The following is a 13,482-nucleotide window of genomic DNA, read 5'->3' as shown; positions in this document are numbered from 1 at the left end:
AATCAAGTTCGAATTAACGTATTTCGTCTCTTACCCACTTAACTGGTTCCATTTAATTTAATTTAATTTAAAACATCACAATAATTATTTAAAATCATTTAGAGATAATGAATGTTCAAACTACTTTTGTGCAAATTTTAAATGTTTCAGGGAGAAAGGGTACTTTTTTTTATTATTATTATTTTTCGTGTTACTTTAAAGACATATCACGATAAGTTTAAAGCTATTCACATATATTTGTACTTGAAAACAAAAATATCACAACTTGGGTACCTTTTTTTTTTGTTTAAATCGCAGTTTGAACCTTATATTTTTATTTATTTAGATTTTTTTTGAACAAAATTTACTTTAAATGGTTTAAAAAACTTAACTTTTAATCAGAAATAGGAATTTTTGTTTTTGAAACAAAATTTTCAATCATTCCTTGAATGAAGATATGTTTTTTCGACGTAACCATTGTGTAAATGTTAGCGGAATGCTTGATTTTCATCGTGTATTCCAATGCTTCGTTAACCAGCAACATTAGTTCGGTGTTTTCTTCTAAAATGCGTTCGTCTCCTCCAAATTCGGTTTCGTTCATATGAACAAATGGTACATGGCATTGCGCCAAACGAGCCGTTCCATTTGGCCAGACTAAAATTGAAATTTCAATTGACAAATTCGGAATATTGCCATAAACTTGTCCTTCGATTGTTTTTCCGTTAGCGGTTGCCGTTAAATGCGAACAAACCTACGTGTGTTTGAACAAAGGTGTTAATTCGTTAGGTCAAGAGGTAACAAACATATAGCATCATAAGTTTATAAGATATGTTCCAATAAGGTGACCTCCCTGCCCCGAAGTGGCGTTTGCTACTCTTATGGAATAACAACAGGGTTCATACAAACCTGGAAAAGTCAGGGAAATAAATAGTTGACAAAAACCTCAGGGGAAATCAGGGAAATTTGCGTCAAACAGAGGCCGAGCAAAATGTTCGTGAACATACCCTCCATAGGATTAACATTACACTAAACTTTGGAGGCTCAGAACTCTGGTTCTACTAGAGATACGGGGATGTCCTTTGAGTATGTTATAGTCCTATTTGCCCCCCCCCCTCCTTCGTTAACATTTGCTCCATAGGATACTGCATATACGGGAAAAATCTGGAAATCTCAGGGAAATTTTTTTTTCCAAAAGTTGTATGAACCCCGAACAACAATTTCGATACAAGTTGGTAGGTCTTACCCTTAACACGTTAGTTTTCAATACAGCTCGTATTACAAACGTTAAATCGTCGTAGAAATCTGAAATGGTGACATTTCCGTGTCGATCAATCGACGTTAACCCTGTAACCGTAGTCTTGTTCAGAACACCAACGTGACCCTTTTCATCGTCGAAACGCTCTTGTCTAAGTAACATTGGGTCGTAGTTTTTCATAACATAGTCGGTCCTTAAATGGGACACCAAGTTATCGACGTAACGATTTGATTCGGCTAAACGACCCTCTATCAATTAAAATAATTAAAATTTAATACTCGGGGATTAATTATTAGTTTAGGGAGTTCTTTAGTTCAATTACCAGTTAGAGGAATTAGCGTCCGGCATTGTACTAGCGCTATCACAGCAAGGATAAGAGTGAGAGCAACAGTTGCGCCGCGTTCCATGATGTTTGGTTGGTTGCTTGCTAGAAAAAGACAAGATATCGGTGTTCATTTCTATTTAACGAATTTTTATACTTGGCCCAAACTATCATCAAAACCCGATAAGAAATTCTTAGACTTTTATCTTTATAAATTAATATCGTTCGTTAATATAGAGTTTCAAAAAGTGGCGGTTTCACGTACCCCCCCCTCTAACACCCCCCCCCCGGGGGTGTCTAACGCGATTTTAATTAGTCTTGAATTTTTATTTTTGTTTGAAACTTTAAAATAAGCTGATTCTGATTTAAGTTTCTTTCTACTGATATTTAATATTTTAAAATTGCTATCGATATTTTTAATCGATTAATTTAAGATAAAGAAAACATTAAATTAAAGGATAAAGTGCCTCTCTGCCCCTAACCCGGGGATATCCCTTGGGAATATGAGATGATAATTAAATTTAATTAGCTACTAATCACGTCGGATGGCCATTGAATCTAATTGACCATTAAGTTCATTGGGTAGTAACTATTTTAATTTAAAGTGCCTCTTCTCCTAACCCGGGGATATCCCTTGGGAATATGAGATGATGATAATTAAATTTAATTAGTTACTAATCACGTAGGATGGCCATTGAATCTAATGACCAATAAGTTCGTTTAATTTCCCCCTTGCAACTATTATCTTTTTTATTTAATGATTATTTTTATAAAATAAACCACACCTCGGTGATAAATAATTCTAAATAAAACTCAAACGAAAAAAAAAAATGTTTGTGTGCTCTTGTTTAACACCCCCTTAACAACAAGCTAAAATAAATCAGCGTTAAGTACTTATCTATTAAAGAAACTTTTAAAAGAGGTTTCAGAGATGAGATTGGTTGGGTATTGAGAAGAGGAATAAACGTTTCAGATAAAAATTGAGACTTGCTTATATATATTTATATTCAATTATATAAACACTTCAAAATAGACACAGCCCTCTTATAGTATATTATATAGATATAGATATATAATTTTTTTTTTTTTTTTTTTTTTTAAATTTTACTTTCTACAATCGTGATTTCCCTGGGAAAATATTATCTCATCACGTTTCGATACCGTGTTTGAATAACCGTCAAAACGTTTGATATTATTTGAAGGTGCATTCAGTTTACTTGTGGGTGTTTGCACGGAGCCCAGCGGTCATATAATTCCTATATTTTTGAACCTGCCCTATATTATCCTATAATTTCGTGAAAGGTCCAATAATATCATGATATTATAGTTGCATTTAGTCGAAACATAATATCATAGTTGCATTTAGTTGAAACATAATATCATAGTTGCATTTAGTCGAAACATAATATCATAGTTGCATTTAGTCGAAACATAATTTTCATAGTTGCATTTAGTCGAAACATGATATCATAGTCGCATTTAGTCGAAACATAATATCATAATCGCATTTAGTCGAAACATGATATCATAATCGCATTTAGTCGAAACATGATATCATAGTCGCATTTAGTCGAAACGTGATACCATAGTCGCATTTAGTCGAAACGTGATACCATAGTTGCATTTAGTCTAAACATGATATCATAGTTGTATTTAGTTGAAACATGATATCATAATCGCATTTAGTCGAAACATGATATCATAATCGCATTTAGTCGAAACATGATATCATAATCGCATTTAGTCGAAACATGATATCATAGTCGCATTTAGTCGAAACGTGATACCATAGTCGCATTTAGTCGAAACGTGATACCATAGTTGCATTTAGTCTAAACATGATATCATAGTTGTATTTAGTTGAAACATGATATCATAATCGCATTTAGTCGAAACATGATATCATAATCGCATTTAGTCGAAACATGATATCATAGTCGCATTTAGTCGAAATACACGATGTACATGTTATAGTTGCATTTAGTTTAAACCATTTTACGGTGCATATAGTATTTGAGCTTCCAAAATTAAATATTCTGAAAGGAAAACCCGGCTTCCAAGACGCTAAAAACGAACAAAACTAAATAACTTATTGAATGGAAAAGATAAAAGATGCACACATTCACAAAGCTAGCTAACCGGCATTTTTTCGTTTTGACTGGTTTGACGTAGCGTACTTCAACGGGACCCTTAAACGCATTTAGTTTATGAGGTCAGATTATGATTATCTTAAACATTTCAGTTAAATTGTCAGACAGTTCGTTATCTTGAAGAAAAAAAAAGAGAAATAAACCCTGATTTTTTTTGGGAGGCAGGCGGTACTTGAATTTAATTAAACATGGACATTAAACGGACGGTTATATGATCACGTGGAGATGTTTGGGTATGAGAAAATGGGAAATAGTTTAGCCTGCAGCTATACAAAAAGCGCAAAAATCTGGAAAAGTTAATGAAACTCAAGGAAAAAGGTGGGAAATTAAAAATACACGCGAGTTTCAGAACTGAAATTGTCGTATTTGCGACAAAAACACTTCGAAATCTTAAGAGTATTGAAAAATATTAAATTTTTTAGCATGCAGACAGAAAAATCTACAAACTTCTTGGAAATTCATGTATCTTATATATAGTTTTTCTTTTAAATTTAACGCTTAGCCATACAGTTCCGTTTCTAATTAAAAATTATAACCCGGCCAATCTCTTCTTAATAAAGATAGCGTTTGTTTTAGAGACTGCAGATAAACTTTAATCGTAGGGTAACACAAAAAGTGTGTTCAAACACACATACTCTTACTTACCCTTGAGTCCGTCCGATTAGAAGAGAGACAACGTTCCGGGGTTGTTAGTAGTTCATTCGCGACTCACCAAGACTCAGAGTGTATGGTGTGTTAAAAGGTTATCGTTTAAGCGACAACGACACAGGTGGACTTCTTCCCACTAAGGGATAGAAAAATAATATGATTGCCTTGTGAAATATCAGCTCCTTTTTATCATCAAGTTGCCAAACGAAAAATGAATATATATATTTTCAGTTTGATCCAACTCAACTCTACGACGTCTTCTCTCCCCTATCTACCCCCCTCTCAATTTTCTAGGTCTCAAAATACGTAAAAGAAGATCCCATGGAAAGGTTTATATTAAAATGGCATTGGGACGTATGTGTGAAACGCGCGTCAAAATGTATTTAGTTTGACCATGAATCTTGAATAGTTTTAGTTGAACGCTAATTGTTTAGTAGACCTAACTTTTTCAGGAATTGTACTGTGTATTTCCGTGGGAAAATGTTAGTTATTCTTGTGTGAATGATATTTCTACTTTTCTTTTAATAAGCCGCCGTCTTTTCACACGTTCAAAGAAGTAGATTAACCTAAAGTTATCAAATAGCGAAGATTTTTTTAGATTAGCAAAAAAGTATCCTCATCTCAACCCCTACACGTACTAACCAATCTCAGAGAAGAGTCCAAAAGTTAAATCTTGGTACTATATTGAGCCTTTTTAACTCATGTGCCTGTGCTGACTGCCGAGGTCGTGAAGGAAATCATTCATACGCAGAGGGGGTCAATTCGATACTATTGTGAGGGTAAAGGGGGGGGGTGGTTTCTCGTATTACACTGCACTAGGAAGCTTCAATGAATTATACTTTTTGTTTCTCTCTATGTACTTTTGCTTCAATGTATTTTACTTAAGTCCTGAGGTAAAAACTTTAATTCAGTTAGGTTGTAACTGTATTTATATGATAACTTCTGGTTAATCTACTTTTGACGTTTAAATTTTTGCAACTCGTGTAATTTTAATGTTTGGTCAAGTATCTTGAAAGAACCTAGGAAAATAATGTAATTTCTCAGTTTAAGAGTGTACCGTTGTTTAAGGTAGGTCGAGGCAGTTAACCTAAGTCCGCAAAGAACTCCTTTGAATTCAAAAGTTTGGGTTACTAGGGTCCCGTGTTCCCAAGATATTTCTGAATTTACCAGGTGTTCTTATATTATTATTGTAAAGTGATATTAATTTTTTATTGCACGATCTAAAAATAGCGTATCCTGGTAAGGGATTTTGCGCCGGATTTAGATTGGATATTGGCAGCGTTCAACCTTTCAATGTGTTATGGGTTATGAATGTTTAACGTGAGGGTGTCATCATTCAGTTTTATTTGAAAAGTTCAAACAAATGATTGATCCGCGAGTTATATGACGGTTGTACGCGAGTATCATACGTTTATAAGTGATATGTTCCATGATAAGTATGACACTTACTATACAAGTTCGTAATGCTACTGAGAGACTTGCAGCTCGAGATAACTAGTTCGAGAAGGAGAACGACGGAAGTGAGAATTGATTGGCTACACTCGGTTGGTTTTGCAGGACCATTCCATCTTATTATTATTTAGTCTGTACCAGGGATAGATTTAATTTTACAAGTAGGAATGGAGAACGGTGGTTAGTATTTACTTCAGTCCGACTCATAGACCACCCAGTATAGAGCCCCTAGCTCCCTCCAACACGTAACGAAAAGTTAAAATTATCTTATTGGCTGACTTAAACTACGTTTTGATGACGTTGCTGACGGGGACGGCGAAAAATAGTGACGTAATTCCTTTTTACCTCTGTCGCTATGACCACCCCGCCTCTTCTTTCATACCCCCCCCCCCGTTCCGTGGAAGGGGGTCCGGGACTTTGACGCGCGCCCAGATATTACTCTGTTCTCCATTCCTACTTCTAAAATTAAATCTATCCCTGTCTGTACTAAGCCTAAATTGATAGCGCCTCACCAGGCGTCTTCGCTTTACCCTGAATCTATGACCTACCTCATTCACTGGCTTCATGACAAGCTTCAGTTCGTAACCAGTGACAAACTTATCATGGTACATATCTTATTAACTTATGTAATTGTATATTGTAGAAATATCATTCACGTATTCTAACAGGTGGGGATTATAAGTAAAAACTTGAGGAAAATTTTCGTATCTATGAAATAATATTGAACGAAGCTTATAGATGACCTTTTGAACTTTAAAGGTTAAATTTACCAAACGGAAAATTGTTGTTCTTTTTTTAACCTTCAAGTTGCACTGTATTCACGAGACCCCCTGCTACATAATTTGTTTACAACTTTTTAGGAAAAATTTTTCTCTTTGAAAAAACGTGTTTTTGTGGAAACAATTAAGTAGGATTAATTAGGAAATACGCTTACGAGATAGTTAATTGATTAATTATAGTAATTAGTAAAGTTCGTTTACTGAGAAAATTAAGATGTAAAGGGATAATGAAGGCTTAATTTTGGAATTATCTAATTTTATCAGGAATGTCTATTTTTATTTTTTTATTTATTTAAAGGGTGTTGGCATTACGTGTTAAATTAGTATAGAGAATAATACAGTCAAAGGTATAAAGGTGCCGGAAACTTGTCTAGATTGAACTAAATTGAGAGAGGTAAGGTTAGGTAACAAACTTTTATTTTCATACTTGTAATTTAATAACAAAAGTACATAACTTAACGTAAAAAATAGGTGTGACAACTATACATAAGGATAATATATAATTAGTAATAAAAATAATCTTATAATATTAATAAAAAACAATAGGTTTCTTAGAACTATAGGGAAGTCAAAATATTAAATTTAAAAAAAATATTTTAATAATTTGAAATTAATTAATTTATCTATTTATATATAGATATATGAAAATCTTTTAATTAATTTTTAATTATGATAGTCTTAATATTGGTATAGGCAAAGTTAGTATAGTTATTAATTATATTTAATCTGTAAAACCCCAATATATGCAAAGATTAATTAGGGTTACGTGAATTTTACAAATTCTTTAATTTTTTTTTTGTTTAAACGTGAGAATTAATTGTTAAAATGGGATTAAGGAAAGTCAGACATTCTTTAATATTAATTTCACACGAAAGTATATTTATTTATTTTTTTTTATTTATTCATCTTTAGTTTTAATTTAATTAAATTAGAATAAGCTGGAATGTAAAGACCGGCTTAACAAAACTAATTAATTAATTAATAATTACGTCCTTAACATATTTTTAATATAATATAATTTAATATTTTCGCACATTGTTTTCCTACACTACACTCACGCAATTCCTTAAAATTTCTTCTCAAATCCTTCCTAATTTAGTTTAAACCTATTTTAATTCAATTAAAATTAGACCTAATTTGACCTAAAAAAATTTAAAATTAGACCTAATTTGACCTAAAAAAATTAAAATTAGACCTAAATTCATTCACTATAATTTATGATAAAGAATATTTATTTATTTATATATATATATATATTGGATTTATAAATTTGTTTTTAATATTTTAAAAAGGGATACTAATCTTCTAAATTTACTCTCTATATAAGGTCACTTTTAAAATTATCGTGACAATATATATTGACTAGTGCTGCTGCAATTGTGTGTGGAAAATTGTTTTTAAGTACATAGGCTGCTGATTATCTAAATTTGAATATATTTATATCAAGTGAGGTGCTTTAATTCTTCATCATCATCTAGTTTCATTTTGGAATACAAGTCTTAATGTTAGAACAAAAGTTAACGGCGTTTTTCCATTTATAGACCATTTTTACGTAACTAAGAGGGAAAGACATGGGGGGTAAAACGCAGCCTTCAATTCCGGTTTTTGGCGCCTGCTCTGTAGTATTTTTGTACCATGAGTGTCAGTGCATGCGCAGAGACGGATGGCAATGTTTCAAACCCCCCCCCCCCACCTTTTTTTAGTCAAAAACGTCTATCTATGTTGTATGTCCCCCCAAACCCCTTTTTTATGTCGAAAGATCTTATCAAGAAGTGATATCTAGTTTACTAGGGAGAAGAAATAAATTCATTCATCCACATTTCCACCTTTATCTCCACTCCAAATGTATAGTAGGTCCGGAGTTAATCTCCTCCGCCTCTAAATTACAAGCAGCATCTCATTGGTTCTTGAAAACACACGTCGATCAGCGCGGCGACGCGAATGACGAGAATTACAGTCATATTTTCCGACTGAGGAGAGGAGAGGCGAAATAGCCCGGCCTCCTTTTACGTCCCCCCTTGTATTTTGAAAGGGGGACTGCAAGGACTATAGCGCGCGAATACTTAGGCATCTTATACCTTCTCCCTAATAAACTAGATATCACTTCTTGACCTTATCTTTGAGCTTCCATTTTGAAAACTCTCTGAAACATTCTAGACTCAGAGCATACAGTAAATTGAAAACGATTTAACATAATTATCACCTTGATGGCACTCTTGTTTGTTCTTTCATAACACTTTACTCCCCCCCCAAAAAAATAATAACTCATTAATCTCCTTTAATTCAATTCATGAATGCAAATATCTTGTATCTCCTTTGACAAAAAAATGTCAAAAAGTGCTTGAAACAAATCAACAAACAATTATTAAAGATACAACTCGCAATTATTGAAAAATGCTTCGCTTCAATAACAAACAATCAAATCCACACTTTTTTATTTTTCTGATTCTAAAATTTTCCGGTAACTTTATTCTAAGAGCGAGACACATTCATTTAGAATAAAACTAGTTTAGTAAGAAGAATATTCCTGAATTGAATAATAATAATAATAATAATAATAGTTCACTCCATTCACAAATATATATATAAATATTGTTTTATAATACAATTAAATTCGTTCATTTCATAATATATATCGAGGAAAAGGATGTGGTTACGTTCTTCTTCAATTCTTTTCCCAAATTTATTGCCAGATCAACTTCTTGAACCTAATACTTTTATTTAAAATGTTTTCGGTAGAATATTTATATTTCTTTAATCTATTCATGATTTCCTAAAGCTTGCTCGATCGAAATTCGAAATTCATCATTTCTTAGTTAGCCCCCCCCCCCTCCCCAAGCACTAAATTTTATTAGATTGTTAATTAATTTTTTTTCTTCCCAATAGCAATTAATTTAATTAAACTTTAAATAATACCAACGTTTTGAGCTCAGCATAATTGCTTTTTCTTCCCCCAGGATCGAGTAAAGAAGGGATTATAATGTTTTGTTTTTTCATTTGGCCTTTTTCATAATTGTTATCATTTCTTTCCATTTTAATTCACAATTAGTTCGTTAGTTAATTAATTATTTAACTAACTAACGAACGCCGCCACTCGATTTTTATTGTAAATTTTTTCAATCATTATGAATGATTTTTTGTTTATCTTCACACTTTAAGGCTGAACAACCATTCTGCACGGTTTCTTTGCACATGCTGCATAGTTGTTGCACCCTCAGTGTAGCCATAGTTACGTAATTTTCACCCGTCCAAACAATTGCGCCTAACATTCGTAAAACGAGCAAACTTGCAATTGTATACAATTTTCCAATGCTTAAAATTAATACAGTTTGGTGACCCAATGCCCATATACGGTAATTTTGACCGTAAAAAGGATCTGAGACTGCAGGGCAAATTATAGAGTTTAGATTTACTTCGGTATACTGAAAATAATTAATAGAAAAACGATTAATTAAGCTTGGGGATTTGTTAAAATCGTTAAATTTTACCATTCCGAGACCCTGCAAGATTATAAAATGATACAGAAACATCAAGCCCAATGTTAATACGTTCCAGCTCATGTCCAATAATGGTTCGACAGTATAAACACCTAATTGCGTATTTATTTAAATCAGTAAACAACCAATTTAGTTAACGAACTAATGGTGGAATTCATAAACGTCGGACGCAACGCAATTTAGTACAGGCAAAGGCAGGGCGTCGTGCTCAAACGTCTGCTTTTTGCGCATGACGCCCTGCCTTCGCCTGTAGTACATTGCGTTGCGTTCGACGATTATGAATTCCACCTTAAGTTAACTAACTAAATTAAAGTTACCATTTAGTCCAGTTCTTAAAAGATAAAATGGTATGACAAGCATCATTATATGTTGAATCCAATAAGTTTCTGTTTGCATTGGAAGCTTAAATGCACAAATATTGATTTTGCAATTAAGAAACACGTACGGTGTTTATTTATTTATGTTTGTTCGTTAATGGCAAAAACATTTACCAATCGAGTATTTAAAACTGGAAAGAGTATAGCCAGAACGGCACCATGTAAACAGTGCATTTGAATTCTAAAGAGTATCGTTACTAGTTTGGAGGTCGGAGGTGCTGCTAGAAGAAATATCTGTAATGTTTTTTATAAGATTTTAATATATAGGTCACTATGGATTTTTTTCCCCATATGTTATACCTGAATAACGGTAATTATATGACAAGGATTTAAGATGTAAATGACTGTTCTTGAAGCAAATTTAAAGCCAATTTCAATGCCAAATATGAGACATATCATAACAAGTAGAGCTCTTTTGCCTCCACGATCCTGACGTTCCACTTTTGGAACATCAGGGACTTGAACATTAAACAGGCCCCATAATATATAAGCGATACCCAAACTTGAGGCTAGAATAGTCTCATATATACGACGATCTATGGGCAAAAATCCAGTACAAGTCGGGCCACCATTGCCTTCGATAGCGTGTTCAACTCCGCCATAGGCCCAGTTAGAAACATTGGTTAAATCCCAATCCCAAGTACCCCAATGTCCCCACATTGTCTTATACAATATTTTATAATAAAAAGGAGTATTTTTTTATAGAAACTTATGTGTTTTTTTTCCTCTTGAAGGAAGTAATTTCTTTGGTAGTTGCGATGTTGTTAAGTCCAAATCACAATTACAATTACCACAACAGTAATTACGCGAATATCCAAGGTTGTGTACAAAGGAATTTATGTTATTATTGATTAGTTGAAATTTTGGGGTTGAGATGAAAACTTTTTTATAATGATTCTTGTTACGAATTGCCGACGTTATACACTAAGCAGTTTCTTTTATTGAGCAATTTAATCATTTTATTTACAATTAAAACTTAGTCTTAGTTAAATTTACCCTAATTTTAGACGGTAAAATACCAGTCCACCACCGGGTCCCAATCTCCCAAAATTTAGGACGCAATATTCTTATGACGTCACACTCAATTAGAAAAATAATAGACCTAAAATTGCGTCAGAATACCTAAAAATAAGGGTGGCCAATCGGGTTCTCTAAAGCAATTTCGCGCTTTTTATTTTCTTTCAAAAGGGAGGGAGTTACCAACTGGTTACGGGGAAGAGATAGTCTGACGTCATGCAGCCCCCCTCCTGGTTGGCATTTTGGCGCGTAAAATACTGCTTCCAACCGTAAGGGGGGATGAAACTCCAGTAAGAGATAGAAGGGTGTGACGTTTTAGGGGGAAAGAACTGTTTGCTCCCTTAGACACGTGATCGTTAGAGTTGTAAAAATCGATTGTTCTTCCATAAGCCTTGCACTATAGTTTACCGGTGGCGCAAAATCTAAATTCAAATATTTAATTTGGTAACTATAATTTAAAAGATTTAACTATTAAAGGTTTAGAGTTAAAAAATTGCTAAGAGGTTGAAAACTTTTGTTTTTACGTAGGTTTAAGGTGACAACCGTGACAAACATTGTCTTGTCAAGTTGTCAAAGGACTAGAAGGCCAATTTTCTTTGAGCACATGTTGACGTTGTTACTTTAAAAAATTTAAATAAGTTAATATTATAAAGTTAAACAGTTTATAACGCACAGATTGGGACGGGAGAATAGTTTTTAATTAAAATGGTTGTTTTAACGAATTTTCCACCACCAACGGAAGGTATTAAACTTCGAGAAGCCAATACATCTGCAATAATTCAATCTAAAGATTTAGGGAAAGGGACATTATTCATAGCTGAAAGGTATTATAAATTCTGACCTACAATCTTTGACCCCTCCCCCTAACCTAACTAACATTATCACTAACTTATAGTCGAGTGTCTTGGGTGGGTGAAAGTGGTGAAGGATTCTCTTTAGAATATCCACACATATCTTTACACGCTGTATCTCGAGATTTAACAGCATTTCCAGAGGAATGTTTGTATTTAATGCTGGACGCACAAATTGACAGTGGTACAGGTACAATAATACCAGTCCTTTAGTTTACATAACCACCCAGAAATTAGTTAACTATTAATTAACTTAGAAAATCATTCTGATGAAAATGGGGACCAAGAATCGGAGGATTTGGACAAAATGTCCGAAGTTAGGTTTATTCCAGAAAACAAAACAAACCGTGAGGTTTCATTTTTTTATGAAACATAACATTAAGGGCTTAAACATCAATTCAAACAACACTTATGTTTTATTTCAAGTTGATGTAATGTTCAAAGCCATGACAGATTGTCAAGCTCTACACCCTGATCCAACAGATTCTCTCTCCGATGGTGAGGAATTTTCTCCCCCAATTTAGTTAGCTATAGAGTGCTGTCAGAAGCGCCGGTGTGACGTCACCCATGCTATTTTCCCATAAAGAAAAAACGGTAACTGTCATGGCCGCCCATTGCTAAAGGCAGACTCGTGACGTTTAACCTTGGATCTAACGTCACAACTGACAGCACTCTTATAGTGTACCTTTCCATCTCTCTCTTTTTAAGATGAAAACTGATTAATTTTAGATGAAGATGGGTATGATGATGAGGAAGATGAAGCGGAGTATGATGTAAGCGCGGCTGAAAGGCAATTTGGTCAATTGGACAGTAATGGAGCATCTAACGATGAACCAATGGAACTTGGTCAATTTGATGATGCGGAACCTGACGCTGATCATTAGATAAAAAGCCTTAATTAAGAAAAGTTCAAAACAAATAATAATTTTTGCGTTAAATTATCATTTGAAAAACAAAACCTCACTCATAATTTTAAAACAATCCAAGAACAATTATAAAGGAGTGTATAGCATTAACAATTCCATGATGTGACGGAAAAAACCAAAACCAAAACAAAACATGTGTTCAAGCCTTATTATAACTATATAACGAAATGAACAACCAATTTTTTCATTTTATATATTTCCTATCATTAAAATTTCTTTGCAAAATGAA

At 33.4% G+C, this 13,482-nt stretch overlaps 3 protein-coding genes across 5 annotated transcripts; 1 reads left to right on the top strand and 2 right to left on the bottom strand.

The window, feature by feature from the left end:
- Positions 1-178: 178 nt before the first annotated feature.
- On the bottom strand, positions 179-4,600 carry LOC149677076 (uncharacterized). 3 transcript variants are annotated; one of them, XM_089838060.1, is made up of 4 exons: positions 4,154-4,600; positions 1,557-1,661; positions 1,223-1,482; positions 179-730 (listed from the first exon to the last, which is right to left on the bottom strand). In XM_089838060.1, the coding sequence occupies exons 2-4, from the start codon at positions 1,639-1,641 to the stop codon at positions 374-376; spliced, it is 702 nt and encodes a 233-aa protein (XP_089694186.1). In that variant the 5' UTR covers positions 1,642-1,661; positions 4,154-4,600; the 3' UTR covers positions 179-373. The 3 variants fall into 3 exon arrangements, with proteins under 3 accessions (XP_089694186.1, XP_089694187.1, XP_089694185.1); XM_089838061.1 differs by having other exon boundaries at positions 4,352-4,600; XM_089838059.1 differs by lacking the exon at positions 4,154-4,600 and having other exon boundaries at positions 1,557-1,809.
- A 3,452-nt stretch (positions 4,601-8,052) lies between these two features.
- On the bottom strand, positions 8,053-11,517 carry LOC149677075 (transmembrane protein 164). The gene is made up of 5 exons (XM_089838055.1): positions 10,760-11,517; positions 10,574-10,693; positions 10,400-10,484; positions 10,074-10,174; positions 8,053-10,007 (listed from the first exon to the last, which is right to left on the bottom strand). Exons 1-5 carry the CDS (start codon positions 11,117-11,119, stop codon positions 9,702-9,704), a joined length of 972 nt encoding a protein of 323 aa, XP_089694181.1. The 5' UTR covers positions 11,120-11,517; the 3' UTR covers positions 8,053-9,701.
- Positions 11,518-11,768: 251 nt separating this feature from the next.
- On the top strand, positions 11,769-13,482 carry icln (chloride nucleotide-sensitive channel icln). Its single transcript, XM_089838062.1, has 6 exons — positions 11,769-11,920; positions 12,005-12,300; positions 12,372-12,517; positions 12,585-12,674; positions 12,754-12,825; positions 13,057-13,482. The coding sequence occupies exons 2-6, from the start codon at positions 12,182-12,184 to the stop codon at positions 13,209-13,211; spliced, it is 582 nt and encodes a 193-aa protein (XP_089694188.1). The 5' UTR covers positions 11,769-11,920; positions 12,005-12,181; the 3' UTR covers positions 13,212-13,482.

This window comes from Phalangium opilio, unplaced genomic scaffold, assembly GCF_054372755.1.
Source record: "Phalangium opilio isolate 3A_F unplaced genomic scaffold, DU_Popi_V2 ptg000045l_1, whole genome shotgun sequence".
Taxonomy (NCBI): Eukaryota; Metazoa; Arthropoda; class Arachnida; order Opiliones; family Phalangiidae; genus Phalangium; species Phalangium opilio.
The sequence above is the reverse complement of the archived record's forward strand: the minus strand, read 5'-3'. Positions and strand labels throughout refer to the sequence as shown.